This window comes from Oryctolagus cuniculus, chromosome 7, assembly GCF_964237555.1.
Source record: "Oryctolagus cuniculus chromosome 7, mOryCun1.1, whole genome shotgun sequence".
NCBI classification, from domain to species: domain Eukaryota; kingdom Metazoa; phylum Chordata; class Mammalia; order Lagomorpha; family Leporidae; genus Oryctolagus; species Oryctolagus cuniculus.
The window spans coordinates 41,506,623-41,521,964 of NC_091438.1; the positions used below are offsets into that span (position 1 = coordinate 41,506,623).

General features: G+C 46.6%; 1 protein-coding gene across 5 annotated transcripts in view; it reads right to left on the reverse strand.

The window, feature by feature from the left end:
* Window positions 1-2,291: 2,291 nt before the first annotated feature.
* Window positions 2,292-15,342, reverse strand: part of LOC103350037 (SLAM family member 9) — a 28,766-nt gene continuing 15,715 nt past the window's right edge. For 3 of the 5 annotated variants that reach the window (XM_008264267.4, XM_070076878.1, XM_070076879.1), the window contains exons 2-6: window positions 14,884-15,231; window positions 8,160-8,459; window positions 5,575-5,685; window positions 5,213-5,313; window positions 2,292-3,683 (exon numbers count right to left, since the gene is read on the reverse strand). In XM_008264267.4, the coding sequence (XP_008262489.2) occupies window positions 3,573-3,683; window positions 5,213-5,313; window positions 5,575-5,685; window positions 8,160-8,459; window positions 14,884-15,231 (971 nt within the window). In that variant the 3' untranslated portion in view covers window positions 2,292-3,572. The remainder of the gene's footprint in view (window positions 3,684-5,212; window positions 5,314-5,574; window positions 5,686-8,159; window positions 8,460-14,883; window positions 15,232-15,342) is intronic. The other 2 variants (XM_008264268.4, XM_070076880.1) reach the window with 1 other exon arrangement.

The following is a 15,342-nucleotide window of genomic DNA, read 5'->3' on the forward strand; positions in this document are numbered from 1 at the left end:
ATTAGGACCCTGCCACACTTGGGAGACTTGTATTGAGTTCCTGGCTCCTAGCTTCTGCCTGGGCCGGGTACCCAGAGGATGAGGAGCTGGGTCTCTGTCTCTCCACCTTTCAAATTGAAGTGACACTCTGACAAGAGGGACTCCATTTCAGAGCACCCAAGAGGCCATCTTGAGAAAGCACCCCACCATGAGACTCTGGTCTGAAACTAACTATGGTCGAAAACTCAGACAATAGCATAACACTGTATCCCATTTGGCAGAACATGGAAGCTCCCTAGCATGACCACTCAGGCTTAAAACAGAGAGGCTGTGCCTGCACTAATGTTACAATGTAGTTTTTCCATTGTCAAGACTGTGACTTAGTTCAGCTTGACCTTAATAAGTATGTATTCCTCCCGATCCTAGCAACCATGTATTCCCCCTTCCCCTCCTTGTGCTTTTTGCCTTTATAAACCTTTTTGCTCTGAGCTTCAGAGTCTTGAGTTCTTTAGAGCATAAGCCCACTCTCCACCACCAGTGATAAAAGACCATCAAATTTTGTCAATGTGTGGTGCTCCTCTGTTTGCACTCGCTCAGGCCCAACAAAATAAATAAATAAATAATTTTAAAGTTAAAAATTTAAATTACAGAAAATTAATTTGAACAACCATTGCTTCATTGTTTTACCATTTTTTATTTATTTCACATACACTTTTTGGTTTATAACATACATAAGATACTTATACATGGTATTATATTTTAATAAATTTAAGGGGCATAATAAAATAATTTAAATCAATACTGGGTAATAACTGGTAGCTTTGGGATCCGCAAGGAGGGAAGGCCTATACTTCCGGGAATGGAGAGTCCTTGTCAAGGTCCCCGCAGGTGCCTAAAGGTCAACCAATGAGGATCAGACCCGCCTCAACCTTTAACCCCCATGCCCTGAATCTATAAAAGGAGCTCTCCCAATCTCTGACATGTGATTTTCCCAGCCCCTCGCTCTGTTGGGACTGGGGAAGCTCGCCCGGGAGCGGAATCCCAATAAAAGCTTGTTAATTAGTTGATTTGTCTGCCTGGGAAGATTTGTTACGCGCCGGACACCTTGCAATAACAACTCTTCTCTTTTTTTAAGGTTTATTTAGTTATGTGCAAAGCAGAGTTACAGAGAGAGGAAGAGACAGAGAGAGATCTTTCATCCTCTGGTTCATTCTACAAATGGCCACAATGGCCACAGCTGGGCTAATCCAAAGCCAGGAGCCAGGAGTTTCTTCCGGGTCTCCCCCAAGGGTGCAGTGACCCAAGTACTTGGGCCATATTCTACTGCCTTCTCAGGCCATTAGCAGAGGACTGGGTTGGAAGAGGAGCAGCCAAGACTTGAACAGGCGCCCGTATAGGATACCAGCACCACAGGCAGAGGCTTAGTCTACTATGCCACAGTGCCAACCCTGACAACTCTTCTCTAAAGATATTCCTTTTTTGGACTATAAAGCAAATTTTAATTCAATTAGTATAAGAAGTGAAGGTAAAGGACATACTTTACCAGCATAATGCATGCATTAAACTGACAATACAAAGCATAAGAAACCACAGGAAGGGACCAGTGCTGTGTAGCATAGTAGCGTAAGCCTCTACCTGTGGCGCCAGCAATCCCTGTGGGTGCCAGTTCACATCCTGGCTGCTCCTTTTCCAATCCAGCTCTCTTCTTGTTGCCTGGGAAAGCAGTGGAAGATGGCCCCTGCACTTGCATAGGAGACCCAGAAGAAGCTCCTGGCTCCTGGCCCCTGCCTTCGGATTTGCTCAGCTCTGGCCATTGTGGCCATTTGGGGAGTGAACCAGCAGATGGAAGACCATTCTGACTCTCCCTCTGTCTGTAACTCTACCTCTTAAAGAAATTTAAAAATCTTTTAAAAAAAGAAGCTACAGGAGAATTTTATTTATAAATAATTAATTATGCAAAAGCCCCAAATAAAAGTATTTTCAAACAGTTGCTAATCAAAAGAATGTTACATCTGCTGGGGCTTGTTCCAATAATGCAATGAAAATCTATTGATTATTGATGCATGAGAAACAGAAAACCAATACCATATATTCATAGATATTGAAAGGAAAATGATAACATTTGATGTTTTCTTTTTGGTGAAACTTGCAATAAAATAGGATGCTGTAAATACTTTCTTAACACGGTAATATATATATATGTATGTGTGTGTGTATATATATATATATATATATATATAGTCTTTGATCTCCCAAAATCACACTTAAAAGGGAAACCATTTATATTAAAATTAACAACAAAGCAGGACATATTTTCTTGTCACTGTCATTTATTTGGTTTGGAGGGTATTAACTAATGCCGTTATGCTAGAGGAAAGAATGAGGCACAATGATTGGAAAGAAGCAGAAGTTTTAATCATTTGTTGATAATACGGTTACTTACCTAGAAATTCATTGAGATAAATAAAAAACTTTATAAACAGCAGGGAAACTTAGTGGCATGGCTTCATATATATGGTATATATGTATTTTTTTATTGTTACCAAATGATTATAAGATATATTGAAGTAAGTACCTATTAACTATATCAACAAATTAATTGAACATCACAATTTCAACAAGATATACTTTTTTGCTTTTGTATGTAGTATATGTTATGTAACAAAAGCAAAAGGGTCTTGGAATAAGTTAGGTTTTGCGAAAGCCTGAGCTAGGGCATTCACATACTCAGAATGAAGCCTGGTGGGCGGTGGTGCAGGAGAAATATCTCCTTCCCTTCCCTCTGCCGACCCAGCTCCTGTCTCCACAGGACTCCTGCTTTTGCACATTCAAGGGCCACCTCCTCCCCACTGGTGGGCAGCGGGCTCCTCGCAGACACTCCAGGGAAGCACCTCTCTCCCTGACTGTCTCTCCGAAGGCCCTCCCTGACCATGCGTCCTCCCTAATATGCACGAAGTTGGTCGGAAGTCGTGGCTGACCTCTTAAGCGTCTGCCTCTCACACTTGGACGTTCGAGTAGCAGTGTCTGCTCGTAACCAGTGAAGCGAGAACACTCTCGGTCCATTGGTACTGCTATAGCAAAATACCACAGACTGGTCAGACAGAAACTTATTTCTAAAGGCTGAGAAGCCACAATCAAGACACCAGCGGAGTTCAGCACCTGGTGTCTGATAAGAGGCACAGTCTGCTGCCCGCAGGCTGCCTTCCCACAGTGTCCTCTAGAGAGTGCAAAGTCTGTGTCCTCACCCAGCAGAAGGTGGACAGGCAGAAAGAGGTGAACTTTTATAAGGGAACCGGACCCCACTCATGAGGCCGTGATCCTCGTGACTCAATCCCTTACCAAGCACCACACGCCTTAACACTGTGCCTTAAGGATTAAGTGTCAAGGTGAATTATGAAGGGGACTCCATCCCAACAGCTGTGTCTTCCCAGGGGAGCTGCTCGTGCCACTTCACTGTCTCATGGGATGGATCAGGGGGAGGGGGGGGTCCAGTCCCAGCTCTGCCTCTGGGAGCGGTCTCTGAAGACTCTAGGGTGAAGGGGGAGACACGGCAGATTGTACCAAGTCCTTCACCACCCCAGTGTCTTTTTGGTCTAGGTGTCTCCTGTGGGCCCTGGGTTCAAGTGCAACTCCTTGTAGATAGTGTGGGCCTCTGGAGCAAACTCGGGGCTCTGTGCATGGCAGCCGCCCTCCTCCGTGTCACCCTGCAATTCAAGTGGGGTTGGAGAGTGGGCATGGTCAGCTTCGAAGACGTAGGTAGAGGAGTCCATCAGACTCCATCTCTGTGTGGGTGGTGCAAAATTCAATCAGGTGGCTCTGGCTGTCAACTCTGCTAACTCCCCGGCCTGCAGCCGCAGCCCAGACCCACACAGAGTCTCTGCACTAGGCTCTGTCCTCTGCCCAGGATGCTACCCCTTGCCTCCACCACCCAAGACCTGCCCAGCACTTACTCCCTCGTCCCTGCTCTCCTCCACAGCGCTCATTAAAACTGCAAGCCCCCCATCCCCCACCCCTCCCCACCTTCCCCATCCTCCCTCTCCTTAGCGCTTAGAATCAGCTAACACATCATAGATGGCATTATCTTGCTTGCTATTCTCCTCACCCCACCTCTATTCCTATCAGTGTGTCCTCGACAGGGAGGCTTGAAAACGCTCATGGACAATGGGATTAAAGGATATTTTGAAACAAACAATTTTGAAAGCTAAGCACAGTTTCTTATAACACATATTATTCATGGTCTTTCTAAAAACCACTTGTGGACACAATTTCACAATTTTTCAAGGTGAGGCCAGGAAGGTCAGCATGCCCTGGGAATCTGGGACAAATGGGAAATGCCAAGCCTAACCTAGACCCTTGAGTGGACCTAGCGAGCTTCTCCTAAGCCCTCTAGGCAATTCGGACGTGAGCCCAAGTTGGAGAGCCACTGCCGCTGAGGAAGCCCCTGCAGTGCCCTCTCCTGGCCTCGCTGGTCCTGTCTCCAGCCTCGCCCTTCAGTGCAATCAGAGGGCAAGCACCCATGGGAGGTGCTGACGCACCGTTCAGGGTGAGACTCAGGCAGGTCAGGGAGAGGGGCTGGAGGGTGGGGAGAACAGGGACTTGGTGGATGCCCCTCAGAGCCTGGCATCCACTTGCCTCCAGGTACCGCTGGGGTCGCTGGCCTTGGACAGCTTTAGGCCTTGGACAGAGGGCAGACCCAAGGTCACTTCCGCTCTTGCCTGGCCTGTGGCCTGAGTCTCAGCCCGTGGGTGGGAAGCCCCTCTAGGCTTCTTGGCTCACTTCCACCCCCAGCTGAGCTGTGTGGTCTTGGGCCAGTCACTCACCTCACTCAGCCTTACTCCTCCTCTGCCCTGTTCTACCCCCACCCCAGCCCTGACGAGGTCGTGGTGGCCGAGATGTACCTGCGAGGTGTCCTCCCTTTGTATCCCAGCTCCCAATGTGCTGTGGGTGCCCATATAGTGCAAGGCCAGGTTGGGACCCAAGTCTGACGGTGGAGCAGAGCAGCCTAGACTTCCCGGCACCCCTGGCTTCTAGCATTCTAGCACTCTCCGGCCTCACCGATTGGATCCCTGGCACTTTCTGGCCTCACTGATTGGATCCCTGGCACTCTCCAGCCTCACTGATTGGATCCCTGGCACTCACTGGCCTCACTGATTGGATCCCTGGCACTCACTGGCCTCACTGATTGGATCCCTGGCACTCACCGGCCTCACTGATTGGATCCCTGCAGACTCACCTTTGGAGGACTCAGGAGGTTGATCTCCGCATAGACAAAGTCAAGGGCACTGGTCTGAAGGTTGGCCTGGCCCCCTGTGGGAAGGGCCCGGGCAGCAGCTGCTGAACAACAAGGTGCAATCTAGGTGAGCCCTGCTCGGGCCCAGCTCGGGCCCTGCACTCCTGCCCTGCTCCCGCCACCCACTACCTTTACCTTCTGGGCATTCACACAGCTCCCACCCTCGGCACTGCTCTACCCCAGGCTTCTACCAGGGAAGATCCACAGGAGAAGCGAGTGAGGTCCTATCGGTCCCTTCTTCCGGGGCTTCTCCACCCACAGGCCCTCCCGCAGGGGCCACCATCCTCAGTCTCCCCAGCACTTGCCTCTCTCGGTCTCCATCTTCCTCCGCCTCCAGACCCACACGCCAGTCCCCATGCTCACCATCAGAACCAAGATAAGGATGACTTTCCACAGCCATTCGATCTGAAGAGAACCTGGGGTCAAAGAGAAGCAGGTGTCAGATCCGCCTCCCTCGGGCCTGTCAGGCTGATGGGGAGTGAGCCCACTCTGGCTCAGGGCCTGTTGCAACCTTGCTGCAACCTGGGTGGCTTGGCTCCTTCCAGTCTCTGCACACTGGCCGCACCTGCAGTGTTTCTCCCACCAGGCTTTCTGTCCCATCTCTGCGCAGGAGACCCCCACTGGCAGGGTGCCTCTGCCCACCCCTCAGTCTGCCTCCCTCTCCTCCACTCAGGCCTCCGGGAGGAAAGTACCTTCCAAGAGCGGGAGAGGATGGGGGGATCTGCATGTGGCTTTCTCTGGGCAGTCTTCCTGTTACTGCCATAAAAAAACTGCTATTCACCCCTCAAGGCCCCATGCAGGTATGCTACTTCTTTGATACCTGTCCCAACTCCTATAACAGTTTCTCAAATTCTTTTGATTTTCTTGAACTACACTCGGTATTTGCCTTGACTTCAGCATTTAGCATCTGGCTTTATATTTAGAAATGTATTCCTCCTCTTCACCCACATTCTCATTATGGACAGATTATGTGTCATACTGCTATCCCTTTACATATGAAGATTCTTCAAAAAGTTCATTGGAATTAATTAAAAGATAAATTGATTTTGATGCCAAAATTTTGAAACTTCATAGAAATGTGTATTATGAAAATAACTACAGGTGTACTTAAATTTTTGCACTGATAAACTTATCTTTTAATTCCATTTTCCATGAACTTGAAGTAGCCTCATAGATTATCTCTTTTAATTTTTTTTGAAGATTTATTTTATTTATTTGAAAGGCAGAGTTAGAGAGAGAAAGAAAGACAAAAAGAGAGGTCTTCTATCCACTAAGTCACTCCCCAAACGGGCACAACAGCCAGGGCTGGGCCAGACTGAAGCCAGGAGTTTCTTCCAGGTCTCCTACATGAGTGCAGGGGCCCAAGGACTTGGGCCATCTTCTGCTTTACCAGGTGTGTTAGCAGGGAGCTGGATCAGAACTGAAGCAGGACTGGTGCTGTGGCATAGCAGGTAAAGCTACCACCTGCAGTGCCGGCATCCCTTATGGGCAATGGTTCAATACCCCCCGCTCCACTTCCAATCCAGCTCTGTGCTATGGCCTGGGAAAGCAGTAGAAGATGCTCAAGTTATTGGGCCCCTGCACCTGCATAAAAAGACCTGGAGGAAGCTCCTGGTTCCTGGTTTCAGATCCTCACAGCTCCTGCCATTGTGGCCAACTGGGGAATGAACCATCGGATGGAAGACCTCTCTCTCTCCCTGCCTCTCCTTCTCTTTCAGAGTGACTCTGACTTTCAAATAGATAAATAAAATATTTTTAGAAGAAGAAGAAGAAGAAGAAGAAGAAGAAGAAGAAGAAGAAGAAGAAGAAGAAGAAGAGAAGCAGCTGGGTCTCAAACCGGAGTTCATATGGGATGCCAGCATCACAGTGGCGGCTTTACCCCCTACTCCTCTTAATTCTTTTAACAACCTGATGAAGTAGGTGGAATTATCATCCCTCTTCTAGACAGAAAGCCTCAAAAACTTCAGTGGTTTGTCCAAGGCCACACAGACATTGCCGGCATTGCCCCTGCTGCCCTAAGTGCCTTGAGGGCAGAGACTTGTCTTCATTTTCACTGCACTCCCCTCAGGCACATGGCAGGCATGCAGGGAGGTTTGCAAGTTGTGCGCTCCCTGGAGGAATCCATGTGGAAATGGCCAGGAGGAGACTGTTCAGATGAGAGCCCCATGTGCGCAAGCGGAGCCCAGGACGACTCTGGCAGGACAGAGCAGCCGACCGGATGAGACCTCCTTTGTTGCTTCAGTTCTTCCTGGGAAAAAGCATCTGATGGCAGGAAGGCCCAGAGGCTCAGCACACAACCCTAACCCACCCTGGACACAGCCGAGTTGACCCCAGAGGCCAACTGAGGGACATGAGGTCCTGAATGATCGTGGTGAGCACAGGGTCACCACAGCTCACACTGCTCAGAGCAGGCTGGGTGTGGCCTGTGCATTCAAAGGGGAGGATCAAGCTCAGAAAGGGCGTGCCCAGCGGGCAGCAGCCATGCCAGGCATCCATCCGCCTGCCTGGGCCATCCAGGGAGGGCCCCTGCGCATCCTAGGACTGGGCTGGGGGAGTCCCGGAAGCTCATCACTCCTTGTTCCTCAAATCTCATCCCCCTTTGGATTCTGATGGCTCATTCAGCCTCCCAGGCTCCTTGATGCTGGGAACAGGGGGCTCCATGTCCTGGTGCCACGTTTACGCTCTGGGTGGTGCAGCAGTCTCCCAATGTTGGCACAATTTCTGCGCTTGTAGGTTTGAAGACTGCAGCAAGGATGCGATCATTCGTCAAGGTGCAGGCTCTTGGGTTTCCCTGTGGGAGCTTCCTTACCATGTACTCAGTCCCATCCCGCATTCTCCGTGCATTCTCTGCCACTGATTTGCATCACCCTTGCTCGTCGATCACACTCACCATGCCACTGACAGATGCTGCTCAGGTCTAACACGGCATTCTTCTGGTCCACAGGATTACTGACCACACAGGTGCCATGGCCATTCAACTGGTTTATGGGCAAACTCAGGCTTAGATTCCTGGAGTTGGGGGCTGACCCCAGTGTCCCTCTCTGCTCCAGCTCCACGTAGGAGTCTTTGCTCATCCAGGTCACAGTGAGGTCTTCTCTGGCCCCTGGGGTCCCACACTCCAGGGTGACATTGCACCAGCCTAATGTGTTAGATGATGAATGAATCAGGATTTGGGGATGTGGGACAGGCTCTGGGGGAAGAAAGACAAAAGAGAAACTGAGCTTCAGGACTGCAGGTTCACCAGAGTCTATCGATCACTCTCCCCCACGTGATGCAGCCAAGGGAGGTTGCCCATTGTCTTAAGGTCAGGCCTGGGGACAGAGCCTGCCCCATCTCCTGGACCAGTGGGTTCTCACTGCCCGCCCAGGGGCAGATGGTTGAGGTTCTTCCCTGACTCAGGAAGGGACCTGGAGCATCTCACTGTCCATCTACTCCACAGAGCAAGGTGAGACTCACTTCCTCGACTTCCCCAAGTTGCCTTGGCCCCTCACTGCTTTCCCATAACTCCTCCAAGTCATGGAGAATTTCTATGATTTCTATGATCTATGATCTCCCACCCAGCCTTTAACTAAAGGGGCAAAACTAAGACACTTTAGCACATGTGAGTGCTTAGGATGCTAATTGCCGCTAAAAGAAATTCAGGAATGTGCAGGAAAAAATGACTTCAAAAATGAGAAAGCAATAAGGTATAGCACTAATCAAAGAAATCAATGAGATTTACAGTTAAGTAAAAATAATCATGATATTATAAATATAATGTATCAAATATTATTTCTTTTTTCTAAAGATTTATTTTATTTATTTGAAAGAGTTACAGAAAGAAGTAGAGTGAGAGAGGTAGAGCGAGAGAGAGAGAGGTCTTCCATCTGCTTGTTTATTCCCCAGATGACTACAATGGCTGGAGCTGAGCTGATCCGAAGCCAGGAGCCAGGAGCTTCCTCTGGGTCTCTCGTGAGGATGCAGGGGCCCAAGGACTTGAGCCATCTGCTGCTGCTTTCCCAGGCCATAGCAGAGAGCTGGATCAGAAGTGGAGCAGCCAGAACTTGAATCGGCGCCCATATGGGATGCCAGCACTGCAGGCTGGGGCTTTAACTCGCTGCGCCACAGCGCCAGCCCCCAAATATTATTTCAAAAAATTGTATGAATAACCTACTATGAAAAATTATGTATGAATTCCAAATATTTTTCACTAAAATAAATCTATCAATTTAATTCCATTTTCCACAAACTTGTTGGAGTACCCTTGTGTATCTATGTGTGTTCACATATTTATATAATTGCATGTGTATATAATGACCAGAATATGAGAGAGATTGAGATTATGATGAAAAAAATGTGTTCAACTTCTTGTTGCACTGAAAGGAAGAAAAAATAATGAGTATCTTGAAATATTGCAGTAAAAATTTGTTTAGTAATCAGAAGGATGAAAATCTAAGGTTTTATAACTTCCAGACTATTAGAGAAGTTTGAATCAAAGAAAATTCTATGAACCCAACAAAGCAGTCAAAGAAAAACAAACAATGATATACAGAAACATTAAATAAGATGTAAGCAATAGGTCCATACACCTAAAACAAAATTGAAGTATATTTTAATGTATTAAATCCCCCCATTAAAAGGCCAAGACTCTCAGATTATGTGAATCCAATGTGTGCTATTTACATTACCTAATGACACAGAAAGACTAAAAAGAAAGAGGGGAAAAGACAGACTGGGAAAATGTCAACGAGATTACTGCAAATATCAAAATAGTTACTACAGACAAAATAAAATTTAAGATTAAAAAGAGCAAGTGAGACAGAGATTCCCTATAGACCTAACAACTGATAACACTGCTTGGAAGTGTGCAAAGTTCTGCAAATTAAAATGGAACAAAACTCCCTGGAAGTTCAAGGACAACTTACCAAATGCACTGTTTTAGGAAGGACAGGTATGAACAGACCAGAGTGGAGGATGGGTAACAGGTGCAAACAGATCTGAATGGCCAGGAGGCCACGCAAGGAGGCAGCTCCCTGCACACTCACTGCCAGTCCCGCTCTGCCATTGACTTCTCTGTTCTGCAGTCTGGACAGCGAGGTTCTCCATTTCTCAGTCATTCCTGTGGCTGCAATTCTGACCAGCGAAGCAAGACAGAATCTTCTGGGTGGGAAGAAAGGTGTTCGCTCCTGAAAAGACACAGCCTCAAAGCAAGAAAGATCTGTCCAATTGTCCTCCTCCCTTGCTGTCATGACTGTGGGTGCTGTCTGGAGTAGCAGCCACCTTGGGGCCATGAGGCAACAAGCATGATGGTCAGAACCTTTGCAAGGACGACAGAGCAGAAAGAAAGAGCGAGCCCAGGTCCCCAGTGATGAAGCTGAGCACCTGCACCAGCACTGGCAAATGTTCCGCCCAGACTTCTCAGACAGGAGAAAAATAAGCCCCCTCATTTAGGTCTTTTAAAATCAAGTCTTATGTTCAGTGCAATCAAACATTTTTGTAATTTGTGCACACTGAAGCAATTAAAAAGGAGACATTCAATCAGAAAAACCAAAAATTGATTTTCTTAAAGTATCAATTAAAAGAAAAAATACGGATAGATATGACTAAAAATGAAAGTCCTAAGTAAATGACATTAGGAATGAGAATTGAGATATAGCTAAAGATACAGAAGATATTATTTAAAAGTTTAAGAAAATGCCATGTACAAATGTACATCACAGATTTGAAAATGTAAATCAACAGCGCTTTTCCAGGAAGGTATAAACAATATAAATTCAATTAAGAGGAGGCAGTAAACCTGAACAAACCCATCATCACAGCCTCAGAAGAAATTAGAAAGGTTTTACAGTGAGTGCTACCAAATAGCCAAGGAAAATAAAAATTTGTGTTCCATACACTGTTCCAGATCCTCAGATCAATCTGAAAGTATAATTTAAGACTCACATCAGATAGGGAGAATGCCAAAAACAAAACAGAGCAAGAGAAACACACTTGCAAGTCTATGGATTAATGTCAGTATAAATAGAAAACTTTAAATCCCTAGATTAAGTGTCAGCAAATATAATCTCACAATCCATCACAATCGAGTTTGGTTTATTATGGGAACATGAACTATTATAATTAGGAAATTTATCAACGTCACTTACTCCATTAGCAAATGAAAAGACAACAATAGCTAGCATTGATTGAGCAGGGATAAATTTCCAGGCCCAGCTCCAAGGTCTTCCTATGAACTCATTTAATCTTCATTACAACCCTATGGCATTGCAAGGGTCAGATGTGTCACCAGGAGCAGCAAGGGCAGGGAGAGGCCAATTTTTCCATAAAGGTCCACAGGGTAAATAATTTAAGTTACAGAAGGTATAGGATCACAGGACACATCAAATACAATATGGAAGTGAACGGATGTGGCTATATTCCAGTGAAACCTTATTTACAAAAACAAGCATTGGGCTGAATTTGGCCCATGGCCATAATTTGTCAATCACTGATTTAGGACAGTTATTAAAAACAAATTCTCTGAGCCAACACTGTGGTGTAGCAGATAAAGCCGCTGCCTGCAGTAGCATCCCATGTGGGCACTTGTTCAAGTCTCAGCTGCTCTACTTCTGATCCAGCTCTCTGCTATGGCCTGGGAAAGCAGCAGAAGATGGCTCAAGTTCTTGGGCCCCTGCACCCACGTGGGAGACCCATAAGAAGCTCCTGGCTCTTGGCTCCTGATCAGCACAGCTCTGGCTGTTGCAGTCACCTAGGGAGTGAACCAGTAAATGGAAGACCTCTCTCTCTGCCTCTACCTCTCTAATGCCACCCTTCAAATAAATAAATAAATCTTTAAAAAAATTTCTCAGGCCCTTCCCAAGACTCAATGAATATAAACCTGGTAGAAATATTTTTAAGTAGCTTCTTCAAAGGATTTTACTTTAATGAAAAGGTAATAATTTAAATATAAAACTAAGTGGAATCTCTATTAGAAAATGGTATGAATCATAGTGGAGTGTTTTGATAGTTCATGCTCTTAGGCATTAAAAATATTCACTCAGCAATTGGTTTATATGAATTTTATTATATATACTTCTCAATGGGTGAAGGACTATGAATCAAGTTTCAGTAGGAAAAAGCCTAGAAAAATTGAATATGCTTCTGTAGGACTCCTTTCAATATTGCTTAAATTTATTTGGCTGATGGAATATTTTCAGAATGCCCACTGGAGCTGTGTAATGAACAGTACATGCCAAAGAGGGCAGAGGGCAGATCCTACCCTACAGGCGAGAACTGACCACACGGGTGGCTCCAGTGCAAGGCAGAGAGAATCAAGCTCTAGAAAAAAAAAATGTTTTCAAAGAATCTTGAGAGTTTGAAATGGAAAGGCTCATTCTGAGAGAAGAAAGATGAGATCATCATTATTTAGGACAGTTAGTTCTGAAAGCCAAGAGTTAAGGGAGAAACAGCACCTGGACAAGGCTTTGATATGATGAACACTGCCTAGAAACAGCAGAAGATGGGATCGAGTGCTGAGAGGAGCGGTTAGTTCTACAGGGACAGGGAGTGGGCAGGTGCTGCTGGAAGATTTCATTGGGCACTGGTGGATTGTCAGGGAATGAAAAGGAGAATGGAAGGAAACCAGCTGATGGTACTTCTATTTTTTCTGGTACCTTCTCCTCTGCTCCAACCTTGTGTTTTGCATGATTGTCAATCACACACTCTGACTCTGGTAATGGGGGAGAGCAGAAGGCTCAGGTCTCGCCAGTCAGAATACGCTGTTCCCCTGAGAGGGTGAGCAAGGGGCCTAAGCCTGAGAGGCCTGGAAAGGCCCCTGGGTGGAGTGGGTGAAGAAAGTCCCTTTGTTCTCTGGGTGGACGGGACCCAAAGCTGCCAAAGGACTGCATGGGAAGCCTAAGGGAGCAAAGCTGATGAGAGAGAGAGAGAGAGAGAGAGAGAGAGAATGAATTTGAGAGTATCTGGTCCCACCAGAGAGAGGAGAGTACGCATCAGCTTCCTCAATCCAGCAAGCAAGAGGACCAAAACTCCTTACTGATCTCTGCCCCAGGAGATCTGTGTATCTTGATACTGTAAACTGTCTTTATCAACCTAATTTGATATTTCCATGTCTTGATTCCCAAAAAAAAAATGTGATAAAACTGTTTGATGTTACTGTAAAAGCTAAGCCATGAATTTATCAGTCAAGAAGAACAAGAGAAAGAATAAGATCAAGAATGAAAAGCTGGAGGCCAGGGAGGCAACTGGCATATTCTCCACCCTCAATTTGGACACTCAACCCAGTCCACACAGGCTCTTGTTACAAGTTTTCCCACATCCCATGTTAAAGTCCCTCATCCCTCCCCAACCCGCACCAGGTGAGGAATTGTGGGTTGTGCAGGGGAGAGGTGGGAGATGGATATTCCCTGGAAAACCACCAGCACACAGCAAAGAGGAGAAAGGGCCAGGTGGGTGAGGGGAAGGCTAGCAGATTCAGAGCACGGCGCATGGGAGAAGTGTGCCGGAGAGGAGGCCGGAGCAGCAGCCAGGAATCAGACCCTGTGGGGGTGGGGTTGAGCTCCTTTTCCTGAGTGTCACTGATTGCCAGGAAAGGGGGTAGGCAGTACTGTTTCCTTTTGAGCAGGACTACAACGAGAATCGCGTCTTTCAAAGATCAAAAGAGCATCTGTGGGAGGATGATTCGAAAAGAGGAAGAGGCCAGAAGCAGGGAGGCCAGGTAGAAGGCTTCTGCGATAATCGGTGCAAGGTGATAGACTGAGTGCTCCAGGAGGCTGGATACCTCCATCCCCCCGCCCCCCCGCCGCCCCGCAACACACACACACACACACACACACACTCTGCTCTCTCTTCTCCCACCTTCTCCACTGCACTGTCTCCCCAGGGCTCCCTGCTTCCTGCTGGAGGACGTCAGTTTACTCACTGGTCAGGGAAAGCCAAGGGCCAGGGGCTGGGTCGCCTTCTGCCTCTTCAACTTGGGTCCAGGACAGAGTTTTGTGCTGAGAATTCTCCAACTGAACTTCAGATCAATTTGTCTAAAAGCATTTCACCTGATGACCAGTTCCAATGGTCAATCTCCTACTTAGTGTTTTTCCTTCACCTTTGTCAATATCTAGTCCTTTCATTCTCTCTTACCCACTTCTGATGGAGATTTAAGAAGTTTTAAACCTAGTTTTGAACCAACCAATTAATTGTATTTATGATATTTAACATTTCTAATAATCAACATTACAACATTGTATGATTGAACAATGCTTTATCCTTTTGGGTTGGGGTTGCTCTGCTTCCCCATTTTCATGCCCTTTTAATTATACATTTTAAGAAAGTTTAGCTAGTTTTTGCTAAAATATGTACCTTCAAAATTTAGCTTTTATTTTTAGAGCATCAGAAGAGATGCAAAAACTCCTGCAAGGGGGTTGGCTCCTTTACCTGATTTCAGGCTAATTTATTTATTTTGTTAGGAATTTTAAATAAGTCTTCTTCACCACCTGTATTTTCTCCTTTTTTGGCATCACAGAAAGCCTACACTTACACACATCTATTAAGTGAACTTCACACCATTAGAGGAAATCAGTTTAGGCTAGCTCACTTTAGAACGGTGGTAGTTGGACTGCTGGGTTGGGCATGGACGCACGTCTTACCGTATACACAAAGCCTAAAGGCCTCCTGCTTGGATTGTCCTGAGCGGAATTTGACTTCTGCTGTATACAGCCCACTCATCTCCATAGTGAGGTTTGTGATGCTCAAGAAAGCCAGCTCCGTCAGGCTGAATCTGCGCTTGTATTTGTCTTCTAGTTCATACCATTCAGGATTAGGGCTACCAGGCTTCCAGGACACCAGAAGCAGCCTCTGCATATCCCCACGGTACCAAGTCCACTCAATCTCTCGGATGGCGGGGCCCAAGGAGGAGTTCAGCGGCAGCTGGGCAGATCCCCCCATGGTGCTGTTCAGTGTGCAAGAAGAGCTGGGGTCCTTGACAGCCTGGAATCCTGGAAAGGAAGAGCTACAGTTAGGGGAGGAAGAGGGTAGAATAAGCAGGGTGCTGCATCTGCTATATGCTTTCACGTCACATTAACTTGATATTTACCAAAAGAGAATGA